This window comes from Octopus sinensis, linkage group LG10, assembly GCF_006345805.1.
Source record: "Octopus sinensis linkage group LG10, ASM634580v1, whole genome shotgun sequence".
Taxonomy (NCBI): Eukaryota; Metazoa; Mollusca; class Cephalopoda; order Octopoda; family Octopodidae; genus Octopus; species Octopus sinensis.
In genome coordinates, this window is record NC_043006.1 from 26,982,111 (window position 1) to 27,009,659 (window position 27,549).

The 27,549-nt window shown below is 35.9% G+C and overlaps 1 protein-coding gene across 4 annotated transcripts; it reads left to right on the forward strand.

The window, feature by feature from the left end:
* Positions 1 to 27,549, forward strand: LOC115216458 (esterase OVCA2). Of its 4 annotated transcripts, none has more exons than XM_036506427.1 (8): positions 1 to 193; positions 12,267 to 12,289; positions 13,908 to 13,978; positions 15,268 to 15,339; positions 18,458 to 18,582; positions 19,629 to 19,710; positions 22,127 to 22,267; positions 26,970 to 27,549. In XM_036506427.1, exons 1-8 carry the CDS (start codon positions 152 to 154, stop codon positions 27,116 to 27,118), a joined length of 705 nt encoding a protein of 234 aa, XP_036362320.1. In that variant the 5' UTR covers positions 1 to 151; the 3' UTR covers positions 27,119 to 27,549. The 4 variants fall into 4 exon arrangements, with proteins under 4 accessions (XP_036362320.1, XP_029641670.1, XP_029641671.1 ...); XM_029785810.2 differs by lacking the exon at positions 1 to 193 and adding an exon at positions 230 to 361 and having other exon boundaries at positions 22,127 to 22,174; XM_029785809.2 differs by lacking the exon at positions 1 to 193 and adding an exon at positions 231 to 361.

The window sequence follows — 27,549 nt, forward strand, 5'->3', positions numbered from 1 at the left end:
TGTATGTTTAATCAGCTCAAAAGAAAATGTGTTATTATGTCATTAGATTTGTCGTAAAAAAAAAAATCCTCAGACCCTCTGGACGGTGAAGAGAAGAGACTCAACCTCCTATAAATAATCAACCCACACGCTACAGTTCTTCAGACCTTGCATGATGTTCCCCTTGGTGTCGGTGTCACCTCTGAAAATTATGGTAAACCTACTCAAAAGTATCTATCACTCTTTTTGTTTTCAAAACTACGAATAATGAAATTTCAGAGTGGATAGTTTTATAGGAGGAACTTATACACCGCTTTTTATCAACAAGGCCAGCATGTTAGCATCACAGCCAAATATTTCGTCTCCGAGAAGAATTGTCCGTGTAAGAGCATTTTTTTAGAAATTCATTTTTCAAAATTGTTATTGTGGAATTTTAACAGGCGGAGGGGCGAACCTTCGGTATAGGTACACACGTGACTTTGTTTACATTTCTGAGGATAAGAGAAACCCTTTTCTCCCACCCCTAACCCTAACTCTAACACAAACCCTAATCCTAACCCTCCCATATATAAAAAAAAACAACACTTTCTTGAAATGTATCCGGTACTCATACCGAAGTTACGCCGGCGGAGGTAAAGGATACGCACACCACCCGTTTTCGGCGTAACCTTAACCCGAAATACGGTCCTACTAGCGAATAGTGGTCCCGGTGCGCGCACTCGCGCTTCCACGCTAGCTAGTCGTAAGTAGTCGATCTTACAACGACTTGCGCGTATGCAAATGAATATATTATTTTGGCAAATAATATATTTTTGTTGTCACAAAGAACAAGTCGCACATTGACTTAGTCAATGGTCAAATCGGCATGTTTAATGACATATTTCACATTCACACAAAACTACACTGGTTGAAAGGGAGGATCCGATTCCGAAAAAAGTTTTCAAAAATCGATTTTTCGAAATTTCGTTATGTTATCGCAGTTTTGTGAGATTTGGCTATTATTTCTAGCATGTGGATAGGCCGCTTGAAGGCCTGAGGGTATATATATATTTTATTTCTTGTTGAAAAATTGAAATTTTCCAAACAAATTTTGGATCTTTACCTTTTGACCTACAGATTTAAAAAATAATCTTTTGTAACTAAACACTTTCAAACTTCAGGACACAAGTAGAAGGTATCATATAAAACATCTTTTACTCTTAGCATTTTTGAGAAAATCTTATATTTATGAAGTTATTTCACGTTAAAGTTCTCGTATTTCGGTAATTTCAACCAATCAATGATGTGTATTTAGCTGAATAAAATTACTGCTGTTGTTTGTCAACAAGAACTTCCGGCGGTGTATATTTCGTTTGTCACTGTTATTTATGATAACCCTAACCCCAACTCTAATACCCTAAACCTTAAAACCAGTACAAACGCACTAACGATGATGAAAAAGTGAAAAATGAAGTGGTAGTGGGGGAATTGAAATTTTGAAAATGTGATTTTTGAAAAAAAATTTTTCAGAATCGGATCTTCCATAACCAAAGACGAGGGATTCCATTAAAAAAAAATCAATATATATCCATTTTACCCGAATTTATGACGGAAAAATCGGATCTTGTGAATTTTCCGGAAGTCCCCAGGGTCATCATCACACATTTTTTGTTTCATATTCATTTTCCATACACTTGTTAACACCTCCAGGCTGGTTAATTTTTTGTTTTTTTTGTTCCCAGGTGAAGGTCTTTATATTGACCTTGTAAGTCTTATAATGGAAGGCAAGGTTTACGATATTGGGAGAATATCGCCTTCTACCATTATATCTTGTTCTTTGTGTAGTTCAGGTTTTCAGCAGTAAAAATTTGGTGTAGAAATTGAAAGCATAACTTTTCATATATTTTATTTAATTAAGTACAAAACTCTACTTGTGAAGACCTGTTGAGGCAAGTGGTGAAAATCAAAATCAAAATCGATCAACATCAATGGAAATTGCAGCTGTGATACCAGTGCCGGTGGTATGTAAGAGAACCATCCGAACATGGCCGTTGCCAGCGCCGACTCGACTGGCCCCCATTCCGGTGGCATGTAAAATGCACCATCCGATTGTGGCCGTTTGCCAGCCTTGTCTGGCACATAAAAGCACCCACTACACTCACGGAGTGGTTGGCATTAGGAAGGGCATCCAGCCGTAGAAACATTGCCAGATCAGACTGGGCCTGGTGCAGCCTTCTGGCTTCCCAGGACCCAGTTGAACTGTCCAACCCATGCTAGCATGGAAAGCGGACACTAAACGATGATGATGATACAGATAATAAGTAAATGAATAATATTGAAAGCAAGACATTTTCAAATATTTTAAGTAGGTACATTGTATACAAGTAATAAGTAAATCTTATAAAAAGACAGCTTATGAACATCAAGAAGATAACATTTTCAAAAATTTAACTGAGGCAAGTCCGTACTTTTTGTACAAATTAATGACTTCTTTGAATTTGCTTTTTTTGAGAAAGCATTTTGATATCAGGCTCTAACATAGTGGTTCTTAATTTCGGTTGGGCCTCCAAATGCTCATTTGTCAATTGTGTTCTCAGCGAATTCTTGATTTGCGTCAAGTACGAGAATGTGGTTTCACAACAGTATGTTGAAAAAAAGTGAGAAAATTAGTCAGTGTGCATGTTCACAAAGATGATATTCTACTGCATTTTTCAAAATTTCAATGGGAATTTCCCTCATGTCAAACAGAAATTTCAGACATTTCAATAAGCTCCATTTGTAACTCTTTGGAAGCCTTTGATACATGGACTGAGGCTGAAAAGCAAGTTTCAGAGTGATGTTATGTTTTTCAAAATCATTTTATCTTTTATTATATTCTCCTATTAATGAGTCTAAAACTGACCCATATTCTTCAAAAGATTGATAGATATCTTCTTCATTTTCACTCATTACCTTCACAAGCTGAGGAAAGTGTCCTTCTGAAAGTTTTGATTGAGCCAAAAGGAATTTGAAAAATGACAATTTTTTTCTAAATGCCCAAATTTTTTGCCACATATCATAAATACATTTATTTTTGTCTTGCAACGAAATGTTTAACTCATTTTATTTTGACATCACATCACATAAAAATGCAAGATCTCTGCAAAAATTTGGATTTGATAAATCACAATGTTTGTTATTTTCTTTGAAAAAGTCGATTATTTGCCTTTGTAAAGACAAAATTTTGACCAATGCTTTCCCTTGCGACAACCAATGTACTTTTGAGTGATAAAGCAAATCCACATTAATTACTTCATCATCCATCATTAGCATGTTTCAAAATCGACGATGCTTCAGGGCATTTGCTCGAATATAGTTTACAATACTTATAACCTTCTGCAAAGTGTCATTTAAAATGACATTTAAATGAAAGAAATCAGTACATTTGGTTCTTTGGTTACTCTTTTAAGATGTGCAATAAATCCTTCATTTTCAGCCATCATAGCCGGAGCACCATTCATGCACACACTTGTCAAATTAGTAAAATTTAGTCCTACTTTGTGGTATTGCTCTTTGAAATTGTTAAAAATATCTATCCCTCGTGCCCTTCCTTTAAGGGTGCCTAAAGGAAATAATTCTTCTTATAATTGAAAATCATCAGTTATAGCACAAATAAATTACAATACTTGTGCTGAATCTTTGGAATATGTTGATTCATCCAAAGCTACTGAGCAATATACATTTTCTTTTTGGATTATATTTTTCAGTTGCTCTGTTACATTACAGGCCAATTCATGCTGTCCTTTTTGAAAGAGGCACTGCTTTATATTTGTTACCTTTATCAGGATCTATACATCATACCACTACTAAAATACTTTCCTTTATGAGTTCTGCATCGCTGAATGGCTTACCTTTTCTCCAAGCAAATATACAGCTTTATAGCTAGCTTCTGTCGTAGCATTCCCTTGATGCAACACAGATTGGAAAAATTGTCTTAGCTTTTGTTTTCCATCTTTCATTTTCTGCAATGCTATCTTTCGAGACTCCCTCTCTAATTTGGCATATTTATAGTCTTTATGAAGAGCATAATGTTGCTGTGCATTGAATTTCTTAACAATTACAATTGCAGTATCACAAAACAAGCAAGACATTTTGCCTCCACTATTTACTAAAAAATATTGCAATTCAAGATCCTGTTTTCTTCTTTCAAAGTTCATTTTAATTTTTTTGAGATAATTATGGGTTAAAAAGGAGTGTATTTATTCTGAAAAACTATAAAAAAATAAAAGTTTAATAACAAATTAGTAAAACCAGTCACACATTGACCCAAATAAAACAGTCTTAGACAAGACACAATAAATTTACATCCAAAACCATGTTTTTGGTTTTGAATTTAGCAATTGTTACTACAATTCGAGACTGAACAACATCTAGATTAGCTATTTTTTTTTCTGTAATTAATGCTATTATTTATCATTCCCTAATTGTTGAAGAAATAATGTAAAATATCACCAGTTTCTAATCTCACAAAATAATGACAGTTGTTGAAGTTATGACCAAAATTCCAATAACATGGTTTCAGACGTTGATTGATATTGTCTTGTCTAAGACCATTTTGTCTGAAGCAGTCTACAGCTGGCTTAACAGAGTAGTAATGAATACAGTCACTGTATCACTTATCAAGTCTCAATGATAAAAAACAAGTCTGTAAAATTAATGCATGCACTGATGGATTTACAGTTTCAAATAAGGCTCTAACTAACTCAGTCTCACAAAACCAGTCAGTATGAAGTTGGCCATGACTACGCAATTACTAAGTATGGTGCACAGATCACAATGAAAAGATGGATGAGACACTTACTCCCACTAGGCTGGTGTAGCTGACAAGGAAATACTACTTTTATATACTTGTTGCTTTGAGTTTAAATTCATTGGGTTCAAAGAAAAATGCTTCCAATCTCCTTTCATCTATGTGTGCATTTATTGTAAGTTTAAGGTGTATAATGATTTTAGACAAAAAAAATATTCAATGTCAAAAAAGAAAGAAAATATACCAATGGCCACAGAAGGCACTTGATGGCTTGGAAGGTCGCATGCAGCCTTAAGGCTGCAGGTTCCCCATCTCTGAACTAGCTGATGGCTGTAAGGAATGAGGCTTCAATGTGATTGCTCTACATACTAGAAATTACAGCCAGATATTCTGTAAATACCATGCCGGTAATGTCGTATAAAACGAGAAGGACGCATTGGATGGTATAGTGAGATTATGATTCCATTTTTTGGAATAACAAGACTTACCCAACATGAAACAAGAAATATATTATCACAGGTGTTCTTTAATTTACAAATACCAGCTTCCCTATCAGCATGCATACAATGCAAATGAACAGCTGAGTCAAACCTCTGTGGAGGTGAGTATTTTGAAAGACAATGGGAGCAGCAAGCAATTTTTTTTTAAACTTGAAATTTTGATAAAAAACTTTTCAGAATTTTTATCAATAAAAATTATAATAAATTGGGGTGGAATGTTATAAGTTGAAATGTGAAATGTTACTTTTGTGATAAAATAATAATCTCCATAGTTGAAAACAGGTATCTGAGGAAATTTTTTAAAAAAGGGCTTGGGTGCCTATTTGACGTTTCTGTCTATATTTATACAAATATAAATTTCTTTTGTGTTCTTGTCAGTTCCCTATAGACAAGGAAGGTAATTTACACAAAGAACAGGAGTACAGATTGTTTTGATACATGAAAAAAATATGTACACCTACATATGTAGCAACACTCCTACTGGCTTTTGAGCCATAATTCTCATTTTCCCAGCTCAGAACTATGACCTATTGTATTACCATAATAGGGTTAGGGTTAGCACCATAAAAAACATTAACTCCTAACTGAATGTGGCTCAATCAGCACTGGATGACTTATTAAGGTTGATGTAGCAAATTTGAACAGTAGTGTGTGAGTCTTCCCATCAAAGAATTTGTTGAATGTTCTGGAAGATGTGGCTTACAGTTAAAAAATCTGCCAAATTCAACTGTGTCATTTTGCTCAGTAAGTTCATCTCTCACTGTCATTTGTGTATTTTTCTTATTTAACATGCTTATGTCATCTGACAAAAGGCTCCAACCTTAAATTGCAGAGTTAAATAACACACATTGGTTATATGCAGTAATTTATATCTGTATCTATATGTGTGTGTGTACGTGATTGTAATTTATGCATGTCCACAAATTAGCACACATGTCGCTCCAATTTTAGGAGGACATTCGTCAACATCCTACCTGGGTTTTGTCAACTTATTTTTTTCTCGAGGCACCCTCGGATAGTGGTAAAAATCTATTTTCAGCCATAGCTTTTACCAAATTGGAAGGTTGATAACATGAGTTAAGTCCCTTCTAGCCATAGCCAAACGAAAGTGCGTGTGTTAGGGAGAGAGAGAAGTTGTGTGTTGATGTATGTGTGTGTGTGTGTGAGGGAGAGAGAGTGTTTCACAACGTCTAACAAAAATAGTACAGAAAAAGTATGTGTAAGGAAGAGTGGGAGATAGTTTGACAGCGTCTAACAAAAAAAAAAGGTAAAGACAAAGTGAGAGAGAGAGAGGGAGAGTAAGTCACAGCGTTCATAAAAAATAAAATGTAATATGTTTTGTTTTTTCTTAAACACGAGATATAGTGTTCAAATTTAGGATGTTTTTGAAAGACTCTATATTTTATAATCAGAGTATATATACTTTCTCACACAACAATTACAATATATTTATTTTAAATCGTTCATCTTTTTCCCCCCTCTCTCTCACACACACATTACTTTGGGTGTGAAAGAGTTTTGTTTTTACGTCGAGTAAAAATGTGTTTTGTTGACAATCCATTTATTTAACAACAAAGAAACAAAGAGGTAGGTAACAGTTTGTCAGTGAATTACACAATATAAATGGGTACAATTTCCAAGGCTTCCACCACACCCCACTCCATTCCACGGACCACAAAAAAGGTATTGTAGCACATTAGGAGGCCAGAGTAGTTGATTCCATGCAGTGAAAATCGTGCGAGTGTTAATCTACAAATTTACCAACATTTTTTCCATTCATTTCTGTTTATGAACATGTATGCTTGCACAAAACATGTAATAGGTGTACGTACGTGTGTGTTGCCCATATTTATATTATATTATATTATATATATATATAATATAAAGCTGAAGTTGTCCGTGTATGGCAGGTTTGGTAGCCTTCAACTAACACTATCTCCTCCGAGACCCTGCGGTGCAAGTTGACCAAAATTGAGAGTATGATAGAAGAAGGCTTGCTCTTCCTTCCATAGAAGAAAAAATTCAAATCGGACCTTGTTAACACCAAAAATTATTTACATCAAACAGGTGCTTTATTTCTATGAAAATCCCTATTTTTTATGATCTTTTTACTGCTGTGTCGCCATTTTTCGGTGTATTTCAACTGGAAAAATGTTCACTTAAAGAGAATAACAAGCTACATAATGCAAAATTTTTACTTTTCAAAAATTCCAATTCTAAAGGGTTGAAACAAACCCGAGCAATGCCAGGCAATACTGCTAGTTCCTTGTATTTGCTTTGTCTTCAGTGATTATGCACTTCTCTCATAGTATTATCAGAAGATTCAAACTACTATGTTTGCTGCTTTATGAACATTGTTCCATATATACAATATGGGTTAATAAAATAAATGAAAACTCAAATAAATATTAGTGTGGTCATTCTTGTTTTCACATGGCCTACCGATATATTGTGAACTACTAACAAAAAGAAATGTCTAACTACCACACTAAAAATTGGTGACTGGGATAAATTCACTATATCATCATCATCGTTCAATATTCATTTTCCATGCTGGCATGGCTTGCACGATTTAACAGGAGCTGGCAAGGGAGAGAACTGCATCAAGCCCCTATGATGTCAGTTTCCCAGACCAGCAAATGTTTACTCTTTGACCAACTTGTCGTCACTGTTTAATTAGAGTTCGTGGTCCTCCCTTGTACTTTCTTAACAGGTGGACCCAACCCCTGAAGGCGTGCTCCAAGTGAACAGGCCAGATCCATGATACCTCAACAGACGGTTTGCATGCACAATTTCTGGAGAAGTCCTGCTGCCTCCTCAAATCTTGTACATCACATCAGACAGGCGATTCCTCATGATATAAGGTCCTTCCCATGGACTCTGCAGCTTCAGTGGCTGCCCTCTCTTCCACTGGGGGTTATGAAACCACACTTCATCACCCTCCTTAAAGTCGTTCTCAGTAGCCCTGGTGTCATGCCGACGCTTCATCACTTCACCTGAAAACTTCAGAGCTTCTCTAACTTGCTGGTGTACTTCAGTCAGCCTCTCTTGCAGATGTTTCACATAGCTGGAGGTTTCCATGGGCAGTTCTTCCCCTGGTGGTCTCGCTGCCTCTGGTCTTAAGTCAGTATTCCTCGTCTGCCTCTTCTGTAATTCTCCGGTTGACACATGTCCAGTCATTGCAGTACAGTTGCACTTATTACTGTGCTCTTCCCTTCCTGCACAATGCTTGCGGTGCGGTTTACAAGGACAACATCTCAAGCTATCAGCATTATCATGTACCTGCCCCAAACGGTGCTGTACTTCATAATTGTGCTGGTCCAGTTTCCCTAGCCAGGCGCTAATTGTTCCTCCAGGTTCCACAGTGTCCTCAGCCACTTGAGTACTGCATGGTCCATTCTGATGGTAAAGTGGGAACCGTACAGGTACAAACGAAAAAATTCAACGCTCTTCATCAGTGCCAAAAGCTCCTTACAGGTTACATAGTAGTTTCATTTGGGTGGGCTAAGCTTTTTACTGTAATACACCACCACATATTCCTTGTCACCCTTCCTCTGAGACAGTACTTGACCAATACCATGGCTACTGGTGTCACAGTCCAGTATGAAAGGCTTGCTCGGGTCTGGGTACGGCAACATCAGAGAACTCACTAGCACCTGTTTGAGTCCATCAAAAGCGCCCTGTGTCATGGCAGTCCACTCAAACTTTTGGCTCTTCCCCAGTAGCCTGTGCAGCCAACATTACAAAGTTTTCTATAAAGCACCTATAATAGGTGCACAGTCCTAAAAGATTCCTCAACTCCTTTACACAAATAGGAACCAACCAATCCTTCACTGTCACTTCATTTAGTGCTCTATAATCCACACAGCATCTCACTGTACTATCTCCTTTCCGCACTAAAGCAATTGCTGATGACCAGGGACTGCTCGACTTTTCCACTACTCCCTGTCGTTGATATTTCTCCATCACTTCTTCCATTTCCCATCGCTGAACGGGGGCCATCCTCTGAGCTGGCTGCTTGATTGGGCAATGGCCACCCGTATCGATATGGTGCTCCACCAGGTCCATACAACCAACGTCTAGATCTCCTGCTGAGAACTTATCAGCACACCTTGCTAGCAGCTGCCTCAACTGCAACACCTGAGTGCCATCTAAGCTCTGGCGATTCCGTGTGAACAGATCTTGTAAATGCACAGGCAGACCACCATCTACCTCAACTACCTTCCTGCAGTGATGCAACTGAGCCTGCCACTGGCCCACTGCCTGGCACAGTCCCACGGTTTGTCCTTTACAAATCCTCGGTGCCACTCTCTAGAAATTGGCTGCCTCAGCCAGCGCTACATCAGTTCCTGCCTCCACCAGGGTTCATTTGACCGTCACTCCAGCTTCCATATTGCATCATCTGTCGGGCTCCACCAGCACCAAACGGGTTGCCATGTGCAGCCTTCTTGTACCTATGGAGTATCTCAACAGACATGATAGAGTGGTATGGTAAATTCACTGGGTAATTTGCAATGATCTGGACCTGCCCTACAATAAAAACTGGTGGGAACACAAACCACTTGCAGTGCTTGAAAATGATCACATCTCACTCTTTTGGAACTTTACTTCTCAAACTGACAGAAAGATAGATGAAAATAGGCCAGACATTATATTGAAAGATTTCAGACAAAAATCATGCCTCTTCATTGATACAATTATCCCGATCAACATAAATCTGTCTGTCAAGACCTACCAAAAACTGAGCAAATATAAAGACCTTGAAATAGAAATTGGCAAAATGTGGAACCTCAAGACTAAAACCATGCCTGTTGTGATAGGTGCCCTATGAATGATAGCAAAAGGAGCTGATATAAAGATATTCAAAAAATTGTGCTCATGGAAACTGCTCATATCCTATGAAAAATATTGTCTGTGTAATCCCCAAAACATTTTAATCTGAAAACATTGTCAAAATGTACATAATAGCAAATACCTTTTACTGTCATCTTAAGATCATACTAACGTCTTATAATCAAATTACTTTTAAACAAACTTCTAAATTTCTTATGTTTTGACAAATATTTTCTGGACCAAAAATACGGCACTCTAGTTCATAATTCCAACTTGAACTTCTAACTTGTTGTCTCTTGAGGTCTCTAGGTGAGACTTGGAGTCAACTTATACAAATACAAACCAATAGCCAAACATATAATAATAATAATAATGATTTCAAATTTTGACACAAGGCCGGCAATTTCTGGGAGCGGGTAAGTCAATTACATCGACCCCAGTATTCAACTGGTACTTATTTTATTGACCCTGAAAGAATGAAAGGCAAAGTCAACCTTGGCAGAATTTGAATGCAGAACGTGAAGACAGATGAAATGCCACTAAGCATTTTGCTCGGCATGCTAACGATTCTGCTGGCTCACTGTCTTCCATAATAATTATAATTAGTTGATTATGTTGACCCTCTCTGTGCTCAACTGGTACTTATTTCATCAACCAGAAAAGATTAAAGATAAAGTTGATCTTGGCAAAATTTGAACTCAAAATATAAAACTGGAAGAAATGCCACAAAGCATTTTGTTCAACATGCAAGCAATTCTGCCAGCTCACTGCCTTTTCCATAATAATAATAATAATAATAGTAATAATAGCATTAATGTATTTCTAATGATACAAATGACAATTGTATTAATAATAGTTATCACCATCATCATCATTTAATGTCCATATTCCCTTCTGGCATGGGTTGGATGGTTCGACAGGATCTGACAGTTTCAAAGATTGCATCATGTTCCAATGTCTTCTTTCCATTACTTCTATGACTGCATGTATTAAGTGCTTTTTTAATTGCATTAGCATAATGAGATCACCATTCAGCTTGCAAGACTAAGATCTCCTCTGACTGAGTGAGACTACAGTAGAGAAAAAGAGAGAGAGAGAGAGTGTTTATGTTAAGAGAAGTGACCAGGACAGAGCAAGGTTTTTCTGTAGAGGCTATTCACTTTATAGAAAGGAGAATGAGTGTGAGGCTGGAAAGAGATTAAAATAGTTGGTATGAGGTGTCAGAGTGGAAAGGGAATATGGGTGGGTAGTGGTTGAAAGAGTGTATAGGAGATGGGGAAACAGATGAGGGAGTTAATATTATAAATGAAGAACAAGTAATGATCAAATGACAAGTAGGGGAGGTGGGGAAGAGAGCAGGTGACAACTGTAAAGATTGCGTAGAGTTGAGGTGTAGATAGGAGTGGAGGTAACCACATTACATATAAATTTGGGAGAAAGAGAGAGATGACGTGATTCAGTAGGCTGTAAGAGTGTGGAGATAGAGTGAGAGATGTATGGTGGTGAAGAAGGAGAACTAATTTAGTGGTTCAGGAGGGTAGTCGATGTAAAATATGGATGGAGACGGCTGTATTAAGAATGAAGGTTGGATATCAAGTGAAATATTTTCAGGTAGTGAGAAAAATAAGTGGTATATCGGAAAAGCTGGCGAAGTATGCAGGAATTTCTCCAAAAATAATTGGTAAACTAAATTTGTGGTTGTGTACAAAAGGTTGGGATATTTTTGCTTTCTGGAATGCATAGAAGCAATCTTTAAGAGGAAGTATTTCAAGCTAGGCCTTTTCACTGTTTATATTTCATGCAATATTCAAAGTTCATTATCTAATCTATGTGCATTTTTATGTACACACACACACACAAAGTGTAGAGAAGTATTCATTTGCTAATGCTGTAAGACTCACGAATATGTCAGTGTAGTCCATTCTTAAGCTGTTATTAATTTATTAATTTTGATGTATTTTAAATGTTTCCATTTCTACTGGATAAATATAAGAGTATAAAGTTTGGTTATTATAGAGCAGCTATGGGGAAACCTGTGGTCCAATTTGCTGCTGCTATTCATGTAAAACATAATCCTCTTGATATTTGTTTTTCATAATTCTCCTTTCATTCATTATAGTTTTTGATTTAATAAATTATAGTCCTGTGGTGTTTGTTATATTATTTAAACGATTATTCTGTTTCAGATGTTATGCATCCATGGTTACAGGTAAGAATATACTATTATTTGCATCTCTCTCTTTCTCTCTCTTAATAACTATCTACAATGAATTGCTGGCTACTAGTCTTTGCACCCAAGCAATAGCTTTACAACAATCTGCCTTGTTATTTATTGTTTTACTTTTTTTAGTGCTTTACTCGCTTATGTCATCTCCAGCAGATCTGTTTGTTCAGCTCTTGGTTAATATTCTTTCTGAAACAAAGCTCAAAATTTACTCTTCAATATCATCATCACTGCCACCACTGTTTTTCCTTGTTGACATTGGCTCAGTAGATCTTTTACAGACATGTGCCATCAATAATTACTCATGGTAGGCAGTTGGTGACCTTTATGTAGTAAAACGCACAAAAAAATAAGTGAAACACAGCCATGTGACTGAGTTGAAGGCAGATTTACTTCTGCCTTTATAGCACGTAAAGAAAACAGTGTTGTAGGAGTGTACACAGCATGTGTACTACAGCAGTACTATGTGTAGCTTAAATACAGAGATATAAAGGCAGGGGCGAATTATGCCTACCTAATCTAGAAAAAAATAAAATATTTTGCATTTTATGCATAGTAATCAGAGTAACCTTCATAATTTTATTGAATTAGGTGCATATTTTGCCATAAAAGGAAAATGTTGCTGTCAATCTATTTTATTCAAGGTAGGCACTGCCTACCTAGGCGGCATGTCTCTGGTTTTTTATATGGCATTTTGCAATTCTTGAACCATCATCACTACATCTGTGAAACCCAGCATCCTAATATCTGATCTTGCCACGTTTTGGTCTCTCTTGAATAGCTTCTATTGTCATCAAATACCTCTACTCTTATACATTTGCATATTTTAAATCCTGATTTTCTGTCATTCTACCTGAGATTACAAATTACTTGCACTGTGTATTCATTATTGTCTTCTCTCAACAGCTTTCCTACTATCTTTTCTACGATAGAATAAGTACTAAGCTAAAGAAATAAGTCCTGGGGTCAATTTGTTCAACTAAAGAGCCCTTCAAGGCAGTACTCCAGCAAGGCTACAATCAAATGACTGAAACAAGTAAAACAATAAAAGAGTATATATATTATTTAATTAACACAATATATATTTTTATGTGCTGCTATTAGTTTCATGCAATGAAAGCTTCTCAGGCAGCACTTTTTAACACACTCGGTGCCTTAGCACTATCTTCAGGCAATGCCCACGTGGCATAACGAGCAAAAAATAGGATGATAGAAAAAACAAGAAAAGGTGAGAAAGAAGGTGATATAAAAGATGGAAAGTGAAAAACCAGAAAATGAAAAAGTTTTTCACCTTTTATATCACCTTCTTCTTCACCTTTTCTTGTTTTTTGTCTCATCCTATCATCCTATTTTTAACTTGTTATGCCATGTGGGCTTTGCCTGAAGATTGCGCTAAGGCACCAGATGTGTTAAAAAATACTGAGATGCTTTCATCACATGAAACTAATAGTAGCACATAAAAACATGTATTGTGTTTGTTAAATGATATTTATTTCTCACCAGATGGAGTACTTTTTTTGTTGATCTTACCATCACAGAACAGTATAATATGTATATATATATTTATTTACATGTAACTAAGAATAATACATTTCTTTTACAGACAAAATGCTCAGTTATTCAGAGAGAAAACAGGCTCTTTCAGAAAACTTCTCAAAAATAAAGTAGAATTTGGTAAGATAATCTTAAATATATCAATATTATTAATTTTGGAACAATTACGTAAGTGTTGCGATTTACAAAAATGAACATTTTCAAAAATGCATGTATGTGTATGTGTATACAGACTGCAAGGTTGATTTGAGGACATATTGGGTAATTTAATAAACTAACTCTAATCTAAAAAAAACTAAATGTATTTTCATGAAAATTTGTGCATGTATTCTTGATAAGATTTCATATAAGATTATTCTATGAATCTGCCATCAGCTTTGATGATTGCTGCAATGTGGGACTGGTATCATCGATATGTCTGCACTAAATGATCCCTATTTCAACATTACCTGGACAAGGGTAGCCTTCAGTGAATTTACATTTATGTGAGGATGTTGATTAGTCTCCTTTCAACAATGTTCTAAATGTAGTAACCCATGAGATTTAAATCGGTGGGGTGGCTCTGAGATCATAAGTTTAGTTTTATATGATCATAAAGATTGTTTGATATCCATTCTTGGGCTATATGGGTTCTCTGAGAAGGTTCTGAATCTTGTTGAAACATATATGACTTTCCACTGCATACTTCATCTACCCAGGGCTTAACAATTGTCTCCAGCATCACAACATATTCAGTAGCATTAATTGTAAGACCCTATAGACAGGTGTGAGGTATAATTATTTGCAGTTATTTTATATAATTTTTTCAATCTTGTGTCCTCATTATCAAGTACACAGATCATAGCAGTTTTTAATAAGATTCTCAAGTTTTATATTTCTACTCTTGGAAGCTTGTAAGCAGAAAGATGAATACCAAATGGAAACCTTAATTAAGAAAGGATTTTAAACCAATGACAATAAAAAATAAGTTATATTTCAAGCTAATAATTTCCATTAACTAATTCTTTTGTAGGAAAGTGGGATAGTGAATATAAAAATGAAGTGTTAAACTTTGTTGTTTATCAAATGTGTTTGAATTCAGTCTGTGGGTCAATCAATTTAAGTATATATTTTGGTTTAAGCAAAAGAAGTATTCCAACCTATCACCACTACAAGAGAGGATGTCTGTTAGGACTAAAGTGTTAAAGTGTGCCCTCTACTCTCTGTTTTTATTCAGTTACTACTCTCCTAGAAGTGTTGCTGTAAATACTGCTGAGGAGCTAGAGCTCTCTGCAAGAGAGCAAAATACAATATGTTCATAAAGATGTATACATGGGGGAAACTTATGGTAGACGAGTAGGTTTGCTTGCCTAAATTTCTAGAAAAGACTTTAAATTCTGAGATATTAAGTCATATATTTATATTTGCAGTATTTGTCAGTGCTCCTAACAAAATTCCTGTGAATACAGATGATGGTGAACATGAAGGTAAAGACATCAAAGGTTAGAATGAAAAAGATATTTTTGAAACTTTTTTATTCAGATTTAGAGGTGAGAACAGGCTTAGCATGCTGACAGTAGATTTTGTTCACTTTAAAAAAATTCCAGTACATATTGTATTGATTTATAAATATTTTCCTTGTTCAATTATTACCTTTTTTCTTAATCTATGCATTGGAAATTATATACTGTGTCATTTTGTTTGTAATTTTGTGTAATTTGTCTCCATAATTGTAATTTTGTGTTCTGAATTGAAGTTATTTACATGAATAATGACTGAGAGAAGTCACCCTAAGGCATATTCTGTATGAAAAACAGCTGTTAATGCCATCATACTTAATGTAATAGTGGAAAATATTTAATCAATAATACTTATGCAGTAAGGAGTAATATTCTAGCATGATTTTGTATATGACTATGCTTTATTGAGAAAATCTAATAAGATTGAAATCCTATCCAGATTTATTAATCAGATTAAAATAATATTAATCACCCAGTCAATATTTTCTTCTCTTCATTGCATAAATATTATTTAATATTTTTTCTTCCTCACTACATTGAATATAATGGCACTAACTTGACTTAGATTTACAGTCATGCTCTGTATGGGTTAGGATATTCCATATTAAAAAATAAATTTTAAAAACATAATTAAAAATGTTTATGTTTAAAAAATTTAGAAAAGCTTGCTTCCCAACCATATGGTTCTGGGTTCAGTCCCACTGCATAGCACCTTGGGCAAGTGTCTTCTGCTGTAGCCTCCAGCCAACCAAAGCCTTGTGAGTGGATTTGGTAGACAGTAACTGAAAGAATCCTGTCACATATATATATATCTGTGTGTATGTGTGTATCTGTGTCTTTGTGTCTGTGTTTGTCCCCCCATCACCACTTGACAACAGGTGTTGGTGTGTTTACATCCCCGTAACTTAGTGGAAAAGACCGATAGAATAAGTACTAGGCTTAAAAAGTAAGTCCTGGGGTCAATTTATTCAACTAAAATCCCTTCAAGGCAGTGCTCCAGCATGGCTGCAGTCAAATGGCTGAAACAAGTAAAACAATAAAAAGAATAAACAATCCTTATAAACTGGCTGTGTGGTAAGAAGTTTGCTTCCCAAACATGGTTCCAGGTTCAGTCCCACTGCATGGCACTTTGGGCAAGTATTTTTTACTATAGCTCCAAATTAACCAAAGCCTTGCAAGTAGCTTTGTAGATGGAAACTGAAAGAAGCATGTCACATATACGTGTGTATGCATGTCTTTTTGTGTTTGCCGTATCACCACTGCTCCTATATTGGTTTGTTAACATCCCCATAACTTAGTGGTTCAGCAAAATATATCGATAGAATAAGTACCAGGTTTAAAAAAAAAAAGTTCTGAGATCAAGAGTACTTATAAGAGGTTTTGTTTAATATCTTTTATCTTTTACTGGTTTCAGTCATTAGACTGCAACCATGCTGGAGCACAGCCTTGAGGAATTCTAGTCAAACTAATTGACCCCAATACTTATTTCATTTTCAAGCCTGGTACTCATTCTATCAGTTTCTTTTGCCGAACCACTAAATTATGGGGACAAAACACACCAACACTGGTTGTCAAACACAGACAGACATGCACGCACACACACACAACAGGCTTCTTTCAGTTTCTGCCTACCAAATCCACTCACAAAGCTTTGGTTGGCCTGAGGTTATAATAGAAGTAGTAGAAGACACTTGTCCAAGTTGCCATATGTTTCAGAAACAAGCTTCTTACTACACAGCCACGTTTACACCTGTGTGAAACTATCATTCATTATTTGTGTCTAACAAAGTTTATGATTGCAGAAGAAACTAAATATGCTCTGGTATTTAGTTTTATGCTCTCAGTATTCTGTTTTTTAACTAAATTACTTATCCCTTTGTGAGAATGTTAGAATTTAAGTAGTTTTTGTAACTGAACATGAATCTATGGCATAATCATGAAATCATGCAGAAATAAAATAGAAATATATGGAAATGGTCTTATTCATTTCAGTGTTAAGATTGGTAAATTAGTTGGAGTCCAACTCTTTCAAAGTAACAATTTAGAAAATCAAGCAACTAGGCAGTATATGCTATTTCTTCACAAAATCCATTAATGGTTCTTTTGTGCTTTAATTTTGTTTTAAGACTTCACTCTAAGCAAACCATGCTTATGGTTAACTTCAGCTAAGTCCCATTAATGTTAGTTTGGAAGCCATTAAAAAAGAAATTAAACAATTTTCAAAGCCAAAGTAAGATGTGGATATGAGCTATATACATATATGAATAAAACTAAATTTTAAATGAAAAAAGCCTAAAGCATTTCTTATGCATGAGTGTGAGTAGCTTCGCTGGGCGAAATGCGTAGCCGTATTTCGTCTGCCGCTACGTTCTGGGTTCAAATTCCGCCGAGGTCGACTTTGTCTTTCATCCTTTCGGGGTCAATAAAATAAGTACTAGTTACGCACTGGGGTCGATATAATCAACTTAATCCATTTGTCTGTCTTTGTTTGCCCCCTCTGTGTTTAGCCCTGTGTGGGTTGTAAAGAAATATATCTATTGACTCATGTGTCCTTAATGAGTGAAACCCAATAACTCTTGTCATTTATCATGAGTGGTACTGAAGTTAGCACTATAGTTTGTGAAACTGTCAGCAATTTAGCATTACTGCTATTGCTTACAGTGGTAAAATATATTTAATGATTTACTAGTGACTATTTTGGCAGGTATTATAAAGGGTGTATTTCTGATGAGGTCAGAATAAAAGTAAAACATATCATGTAATCTCATCTTTATTTTTTGGTAAAATGAAAATAATATTAGCCATTGACAAATATTGCATTATTATTTCTAGTCAGTTTGTTTAATGGTACTTAAATATATTAACACTAGCTTGCTAATTGTTTTTCATGCAGTTGGTATCCATGAATTATTTAATTAGGTAAACTTAGCTATTAAAAACTGTCCTGTTGCATCACTGTATGAATGATTGGGTATTAACTACTGACACTTGCTAATTGCTGTCCAGACCACTTCTGCAATGTTAGCAGTTATAACAGTATACATAACTACATATCTGCCTTTTATTGTACAGAACATTTTAAAACTGTTTGCCATTCCAGATATTGATGAAAGAGGTTGGTGGTTTTCAAGAGAAGACAAATATTTCCATGCTCAAGAAGAAACAAATTGTTGTATTGGTTATGAACAATCAATAGAAATGATTAAAAACGTCTTGAAAGAACAGGTTTCTATGGAACTTTTACACTTTTCATTCATTTTTTAAAAAACTGATTTTAAATTTTGTTAAGTATTTTTCAACTTTATTCTTTTAAAGAGAAATGTTTTCACTAGATTTCTAATAAAAACTGTGCTTCTTTTTGTTTCATTCCTTTTACAAATATTTTTTCTCTGATTATTGCCTATGTAACTAAATATTTGAAGTTAGAATCAGGATGTTCTTGAGGTAATTTTTTGTACATGTAATATACACCTCATGGTATATTTCTAGACTGCAGGTGGAATGGCTTTATGCAAAGATTATGGAAGAATGAAGACGGTATCATTTTCATAGGAGTTTGTTTGGTTATTGAAAGCAAAAGAGACATAATCAAACAAAGCACACTTGAGAAGATAGAATGGAGATCAGAAAGTGCCCTATTGATACATACTCTGATGGTACAAACAGACAGTAAACTTGTTATACAGAATGTAAGATATTGATAGAATTCAAAAGTTGGCAATTTAGGTTTTCAGTTTAGAAGTAATCAAAAGATTTGTTGATGGAAACATGCAGGTGATACCACATTTCACTCTTTCACAATCTTTTGCATAGATGTGTCCTTAATATGGAAAGCAGACAACCCTCATCAGATTTGTATTACTTCTGAGCCATAGACACTGTCCAGCTCTCCTAACTCGGCAAGTAAAAAAATAAATAAGAATAGAGATCTAAGAATATTCTGCAGTAGGGACATAGTAGTGACTCTGATATTAGCTTTGTGTAAGTTGAAGTTAACAGAAGAAATAAAGAGGAGAAAGCATTCTAGTCTCAGAATGAAGACAAAAAATTCTCCAGCACTCATTTTATTTAATGGAATGAAACTATCTTTTATTTTCCATATTTTTGTTTGATGATTAAAATTGAAAGATTTTGAAGTATAAAATTTATCAAATATAAAATATGTAAAAAGCCTTAAATTAGAATTTAACACCAACTAATATATATTAAATTCATTCCCTTAAGCCTTAATTTATTAGATAATTTGTTAGAGTTCTATTTCATGCTTGTAGGGACCATTTGATGGATTATTTGGATTTAGCCAGGGTGCTTCTTTAGTATCACTCTTATGTGGATTAAGAGAACAAAATCCTGGTAAGATAGTATTATAATTTTTAAACCTTTTGCAAACATATTTCAAATACTCATGTTTTTATTTATTTTGAAAATCATTAAGAATTATAGAAAGAAAAACCAATCATTGGTATTAATCAAAGGTTAATAAACTGGTGTTTAGAACATCATCGTCATTTAATGTTCATTGTTCATGCTGGCATAGGTTGGAAGGTTCAACCAGAGCTAGTAAGCTGAGGGCCTGCACCAGACTCCAGTCTGATTTGGCATGGTTTCTAACAGCTGGATGCCCTTCCTAATGCCAACCACTCTGAAAGTGTAATGGGTGCTTTTACATACCACTTGTATCTGCCATGACTACAGTTTGGCTTGGCTTGATGGGTCTTCTTCTCAAGCATGGCATATTGCCAAGGGTCTCGGTCATTTGTCATTGCCTCCATGAGGCCCGGTGCTCAAAAGGTGCTTTTTACATGCTAGTTATGCAACACTGGTATTGCTTCCATGAGGCCCAATGCTCAAATGATGCATTTTACATGCCAGTTACATGACACCAGCATTGGCCACGACTACAATTTCACTTGGCTTGATGGGTCTTCTCAAGCATGGTATATCGCCAAAGGTCTTGGTCAATAATAATTGCCTCCATGAGGCCTAATGTTCAAAGATCATGCTTCACCACCACGTCCCATATCTTCCTGGGTCTACTTCTACCTCAGGTTCTCTCCACAGTGAGAGATTAACACTTCTTTACACAGCTGTTCTTGTTTATACACATCACATGACTACACCAGTGCTGTCATCTCCCTCGCACACCACATCTGATGCCTCTTATGCTCTACCTTTCTCTCAAGACGCTTACACTCGGTCGCACATGCACACTGACATTGCACTTCCAACAAAGCATACTATCTTCATTTCTTTCAAGCCTTGCATGTCCTTGGCAGTCACAAACCATGTTTCACTGCTGTGTAGCATAGCTGTTTGCACACAGGTGTCATACAGTCTATCTTTCACTCTGAAGGAGAGGCCTTTTGTTGCCAACAGAGGTAGGAGCTCTCTGAACTTTGCCTAGCCTGTTCCTATTCTCACAGCTTCGCATCTGGAGCATCCACCTCCACTACTGACTTAGTCACCTAAATAACGGAAGCTATCAACTACCTCTAGCTTACTCCATGGAATCTATTTTCTGTACATTTTTGGTGTTTATTGTACCTGTGCACCTTCCACACAAAAACTATTGTTTCAGTTAATCTTCCTCTGATATTGCTGCACCTCTCATGTGTCCATAACTTGCACTGGGTATGTCTTATGGAATTTCTACCTACGCCTTTTTACAGGGATTTGGGATTTGTCTGTTTTCCTACTTACTAAGACTTTGGTTTTTGCTAGGTTAACTCTAAGGCCCTTTGATTCCAGACCTTGTTTCCACAGCTGAAATTTCTTTAGTTCTGGTAGTGATTCAGCTATAAGAACAAGGTCATCAGCATAGAGGAGCTCCCAGGGGTAGCCCATCTCAAATTCCTCTGTTATTGCCTGGAGGACTTTGATGAACAAAATGGGGCTGAGGACTGATCCTTGGTAAATCCCTACTTGTACCTGGAATTCATCGCTATACTCATTGCCAACCCTCACCTTACAGCATCCCTGTACATGGCTTGTACAGCTCTCACCAACCATTCATCTATCCCTAGTTTCCACATTGACCACCAGATAAGGGATCAAAGGACCCTGTCAAAGGCTTTCTCCATGTCAACAAAAGCCAAGTACAGAGGTTTATCTTTGGCTAGATATTTCTCCTGCAGCTACCTTACCAGAAATATAGCATCTCTCTGTGACTTTCATCATATAATCCAACAGTTTGATACCTCTGTAATTATTTCTATCTAAGGTGTCACCTTTACCTTTGTATGAAAATTGAAGAACATTCAAAATTGCGAATACAAAGTATGAAGTCACAGATTGATGTGATTCCTGGCCAAGAAAAATCATAGATATCAGAAAAGAGAATCTGAGATGATGTATATGGGACAGATATCTATTTGAGTGGATCTGAATAGTTCAATGTCACTTTATCTGCATAACATGCAGTCTGGTTTTGGCTTCGGGTCATGCATGTGATTCAATAATGAATTACATTTACTTGTGGAATAGATATTCAGCTGCAGACTTTCAGCAAAGGGAGCTGAGATAGAGTACATTTTCAATCCATGCCAAAACAGACATATAGTGTCAGGGCAGCTGACCAGCTCCTGTTAAACTGTCCAATCCATGCCAGCATGGAGAACAGACATTTAATGATGACAATGACACAATTTTTATGAAAAAATTTCCAGCATATTTCTTGAATAACTCACTTCTTGAATCATTGAGCCATTGTACTTCACTATTAAAAAAATATAAAATTTTATTGTATGATTTACTCATAATTCTATTACAGATGGAGACCTGAAATTTTCATTTGCAATTATGGTTGCTTCTTTTAAAAGTAAGAGTTTACAACATCAGTCATTGTATGAACAAAAAGTTACCATTCCAACACTGCATGTTTTTGGAGAAACAGACCGTGTCATTCCAAAGAGTAAGTAAAAAAAAGTCTATTCAAAGGACAAGTGTTCTTTACCCTTCTGCCTATGAAGAGAATTTCATAGCAAGGCTATCACTGTTTCTGACTGGTAATTGTTTGTGTCTGATTTGCATAGCCATCATTGATAAGTTTTTCATATGTAAGAGAGTGAGATGGTGCATGTGCTTAGAAGAGCAATGAATCAGCCTTGAGGTATGCTAGGATAATCATACTTTATTATGTTCAAGATGATTAATAAAATGTAGTCATATTAACTTGCTTTTCACAACACAAGCATAAAAAATTGTGAACTAATTACATTAAAAATGTGTGTTAGATATAAATATGTATGTGCAGACATGACTGTGTGGTAAGAAGCATGCGTTTCCAGATTCAGTCCCACTGCTTGGCACCTTGGATAAGTGTCTTCTTCAATAGAAGGGCCAGCCAAGTCTTGTGGGTTGATCTAATAGATGGAAACTGAAAGAAGCTTCTGTGTGTGTGTGTGTATGTCTTCTTGCTTTAACATTGCATGATAGTTGTAAGTGAGTGTCATGCAAGAAGTGTCACTCATTTCCAATACTCTTCAAGAACATATCTGGCTATGGGGGAATATCACCATTGCTTGGAAACAAGTGACAGGAAGGCATCTGGCCATAGAAAATGTGCCTCAGTAAATTCTATCCAACCCTATGCAAGCATGGAAAAGTGGAAATTAAGTGATTATGATATATATATGTGGTTGTAAAGAGAGCGGGATCAATGCAAATGGTTGGGGAGATGAAAGACATTGACAGAGGAAGTCACAGATGTGAGATAAAAGGACAACAAATATAGGCCTGACAAGGGACAAATATTGCAGCCACTAAACATTACCCTTGAATTAAGAGTACATTGGCCATGAGTGGACAAGTCTTCTACAACACTGCATATTGCCAATTGTGATGGTCCTTTGTCATCTTCAGATCAGCTTTCACCATTTTGTCTTGAGTCTTCCTTAGTTTTCTTCTTCTGTAGGTTCCATAACTTGGAGTGCTCAGCCCTTCTTTATACAGCAATCATCCTCCATGTGCATCACATGCCGACACTAACTAGCATTTTCTCAACACCTGATTCCTCGTAGTTTATTCATACACAGGCATTCATTTTTTCTCGTAGTTTATTCATATACAGGCATTCATTCATACTCACATCACTCATCCAACAGAGCATGCTTGCCTTTACAAGACTTGTACATTCAAGGCCCACATCACACTATTATTCAGCATGAATGATTGTGTCATATCTTCATTCTGAAGGAAAAAAAAAAGCTTCATTGCCTGCAGAAGTTGTAGCTCCATGAATTTCTTTACCAACCTGCTTTTATCCTGGCAACTATATTTTCTGAACAACCACTTTGCCTGCTAATTATATCACCTAAGTAATAGAAGTTAGCAACTACTTCCAGTGAAGCATCAGAGCATTTAAGAAAGTCTTTCTTGGAGTGTATTGCTCTAGTGCACCTGTGACAGGTTTATGTAGCAAAGGGAGAAATAGAAAGTAGATTTTCCAATGTTGTACAGTGTGAGTATCAGAGGTTTTTTTAGATTAAGATAGTGTATCAGAGAAAATCAAAATGTTGTGGGTAAGAAGTGTTTGTAGATAAATAAAGGTGCACTTGCACTTAGTGATTCTGAGAAGAAAGAGACATAGAAATGCCACTATGAAAGGTTTTTAAACATGAAGAATATCTGGGAGAAAGAGGGTCTTTATAGTATGCAGTTAGCAGAGGGACCAACTGTCCTAAATGACAGTAGCAATTAAGTATATGAAGGCAGGGAAAGCCTCTAGTTCATCAGGAATTGCCACTAAGATGCTGAAAATATCTGGCAGAGTAGTATATGGCCTAGTCACTCATATAGTTGTATAGGGAGTTGTCATCCCAAATGATTGGTGTAGTAACATTATTGTCAGCTACTGCAATAGTTTAGGAAATACCTTAGAAGTAATTAGAGAGGTTTAAAATTGCAGGGCCTGGTCATGAAAATTATGGAAAGAGTTCTAGCCCAATTAATTTGAAAGAAAGTTATCCTACATGAGATGAAATTTATTTTGTGTCAGGGAGGACTAGCTAAAAGTAAGCCATTAACCTGAAGAAAGCCTTCAATAGAGTCCCTTGCTCTGTAATCTGGTAGCCTCTAAGGAAACTAGGGGTAGCTTGTGAAAGCCATATACAAGGGTGCTATCAGTAAGATGAGAGTTAGCCGTGATGAATTCAGGGAACAGGTAGGAGTTTACCAAGGTTCAGCTCTCAGTCCTCTCTTATTTGTCATTGTTCTCCAAACCATAACAGGAATTTAAGACAGGCTACCTTTGTGTAACCTCAGTCTCATAGTGAAATCTGTAGTAGAATTGGAAAAAAATTCCAAAACTCAGAATCAAAGGACCTTAAAGTTAACTTATGAAAGACCAAAGTAAACAAGAAAACTGACAGGACTCCACTCCCCTCAGATAGATATGTAGGAATGGTACAGGCAGGAATTCCATATGATATTCAGTGCAAACTATGGACACAGGTTTTCTCATATATCATGGAGATAGTAGGTAGTTACTGTGTTACCTAGGTGACCTACTTAGAAGTGGAGGAGGATGTTCTAAATGTATAGTTGATAGAATAAAAATAGCATGAACAAAGTCCTGTTGGTAAAAAAGTTGTCTCTCTTTCAGAGTAAAAGGTAGATTGTATGATGTTTGTGTTTGAACAACAATGCTACATAGTAATGAGACCTGGGCTCTGAATGCAGTGGACATGTAACAACTAGAGAGGAGTGAAGCTAAAGTGTTCCATTAAAATGTACAATGTCTGTATATATGTACACTACTATACTAAGGTATTGACAGAAAAATTAGGCATAAGTGGAATCAGATGTAGAAAGAAAACTGCACTGGTTTGGTCATGAGGATAGCTGCGTGAAGAAGTGTCATCATCATCACAATCGTTTAACATCCACTTTCCATGCTAGCATGGTGTCACTTGCTTAAAGTGGATGGAACTTGTAGAGGAGTTAGGGCCAGGAAGTGCACCTCCACCCTTGTTTAGCACACACTACATTCACCTCTACCCCTATCTCTATCTTTACTCTCCTCTCACACTCTTAGGAAACTATCCCTCTCTCCTCCAATGATCCACCCTTCACATCCTCACCTTTTTGTACCTAGAGTGTTTCCTCTGGCACCCTACCATTATTTTTTTTATCCCCTTCGCAGCTGCTTCCACCCACCATTATATGGTATAAGGTAGCTATATATCTCTTCTTTAACATACTTAGCCATAACACCACGTATAAAGCCATTTCACTTTTTCAAATACTTCCCTTTGTATGTATGTATGTATGTATACACACACACACACACACACACATACAGGGTGGGTAGAAAGTAACTAGGCATTAGAAATCGCTTATAGAATTTTTAGTATCACTGAAGTCATGACGAAAACATTTTTTAAACAAACAACACTAATGGGAATTTCTTATTTTCTTATTTCTTGTTTCTTATTCTCCAGATGACCAGTCTCTTGACTGATCAGGAGCAAGCTAAGATAGCAGCACACTATGAAGTGTGGAATTCCATTGTTTTGGTTCTGAGATGGTGGCATGCATGGAAAGGTAAGCATGCAACACTACATCTGAAGACAATAAAAAATTGTCATGCAAAGCTGATGACCACAGGCTCTCTGAATGATACAAGAAGAAGTGGCCACTCAACTACATCCCGTCAGCAGAGAATGTGGCACCAGTGCAGGAAATGCTTAATCGAAGCCAACAAAAATCAACACGTCAAGCAGCTCATGAAAGTGGACTAACAAGACACACAATAAGAATGGTGTTGCATAAAGAATTGAATTTTCGTCCATGGAAACTCCATTACATGCAGGATCTAAAACCTGAAGACTGTGACTGCAGAAGTCCAGAACTCACTCCATGTGATTTTTACCTGTGGGGTTACACAAAAGAAGAGGTGTACAAGACAAAACCTTGCACACTGGACCACTTGGAGATGCTGATTCAGGCAGTTCTCAATGATAACCCAGACGATGTCCTTCAAAAGTTTGTTCATTCCATCCCTGGTCGTTTCAGGAAACTTGTTGACGCCACCGATGCTTACGTTGAAATATGAAGATTTACTTTCATTTTCCCATGTAATAAAGAACACGTATCATTTGTTTCAATAAATTTGTAAAAAGAATATGGATTTTATTGCCAATTTTCAATGCCTACTTACTTTTTCACCTACCCTGTAATATATATATATGTATATATATATCAGCCGAAATTGTGAGGATAATCTGGTGCTTGACTGAGGATAGAAAACTTCAAATGACCTGTCCTTGTTTTCTTTATATTGTCTATCTGGATGTTTTATTGTCCCTTTTTGTATCACCTAGCTGTCCGGATATTTTGCGTTCTTGTCCATTTTGTATTTTATATATATATATATAGCGGCGTACGTACATTTTGCCCTCTTATATATATATGGGTGTGTGTGTCTTACACTCAAGGTAGATTTAGTATTCAGTTGTCATATAATAGTATAGGAAAGATATTTAAGAATAATTATTTATTCAATTTCTTTCTTTTCTTTTTTTAATTTTTGTTGCATCTTGCTACATTTTCAATTGTCAAAACTATTTTCAATTGTTTTTCATTTAATTATTTTGTGTCTCTTTCTATTTTAGGTATGAGTGAAGAACTTTTAGAAAATTACACTAACTGTACAATACTTCAGCATGCTGGTGGCCATTATGTTCCATCGACGTCCTTAGAAAAGAAGGCTTATATTCAGTTTATTGAGCAGCAAGCTAAAGTGAAAGAACTTGAAAACTGACAGATTTGTTGTGAACATTATATTTTGAAATTAATAATTAAAATTTCTGTTACAAAATAAAAAAAAAAATTGTTGTCTTACAGTTTGAAAATTCATGAAAATTTAAATTTGTATTTACATACCCATGCACCTACAGTATGGAAGTGAAATCTGAAAAACAGGAACTGAAAATTTTTCCGAGATCTTTTTACTCCTTTTAGTTTTTATAATTTTCTTTTTGAACAACTTTTTTTGTTATCTCGGGTGTTGATTTGCTAAATTTTCATGAATTGTTGCTGTAAATAGTTATTTTCCTGAATACCAGGTTTCAGTATTTCGTCGGTGCCAGTTTACTTCATTTAAGTCTCTGATGCCTTTGAAAGAAACAAGATCATCATACACTTTAATTCTTCTTCCTTATGGAGCTGCAACATTGTGATTACATAATGTAA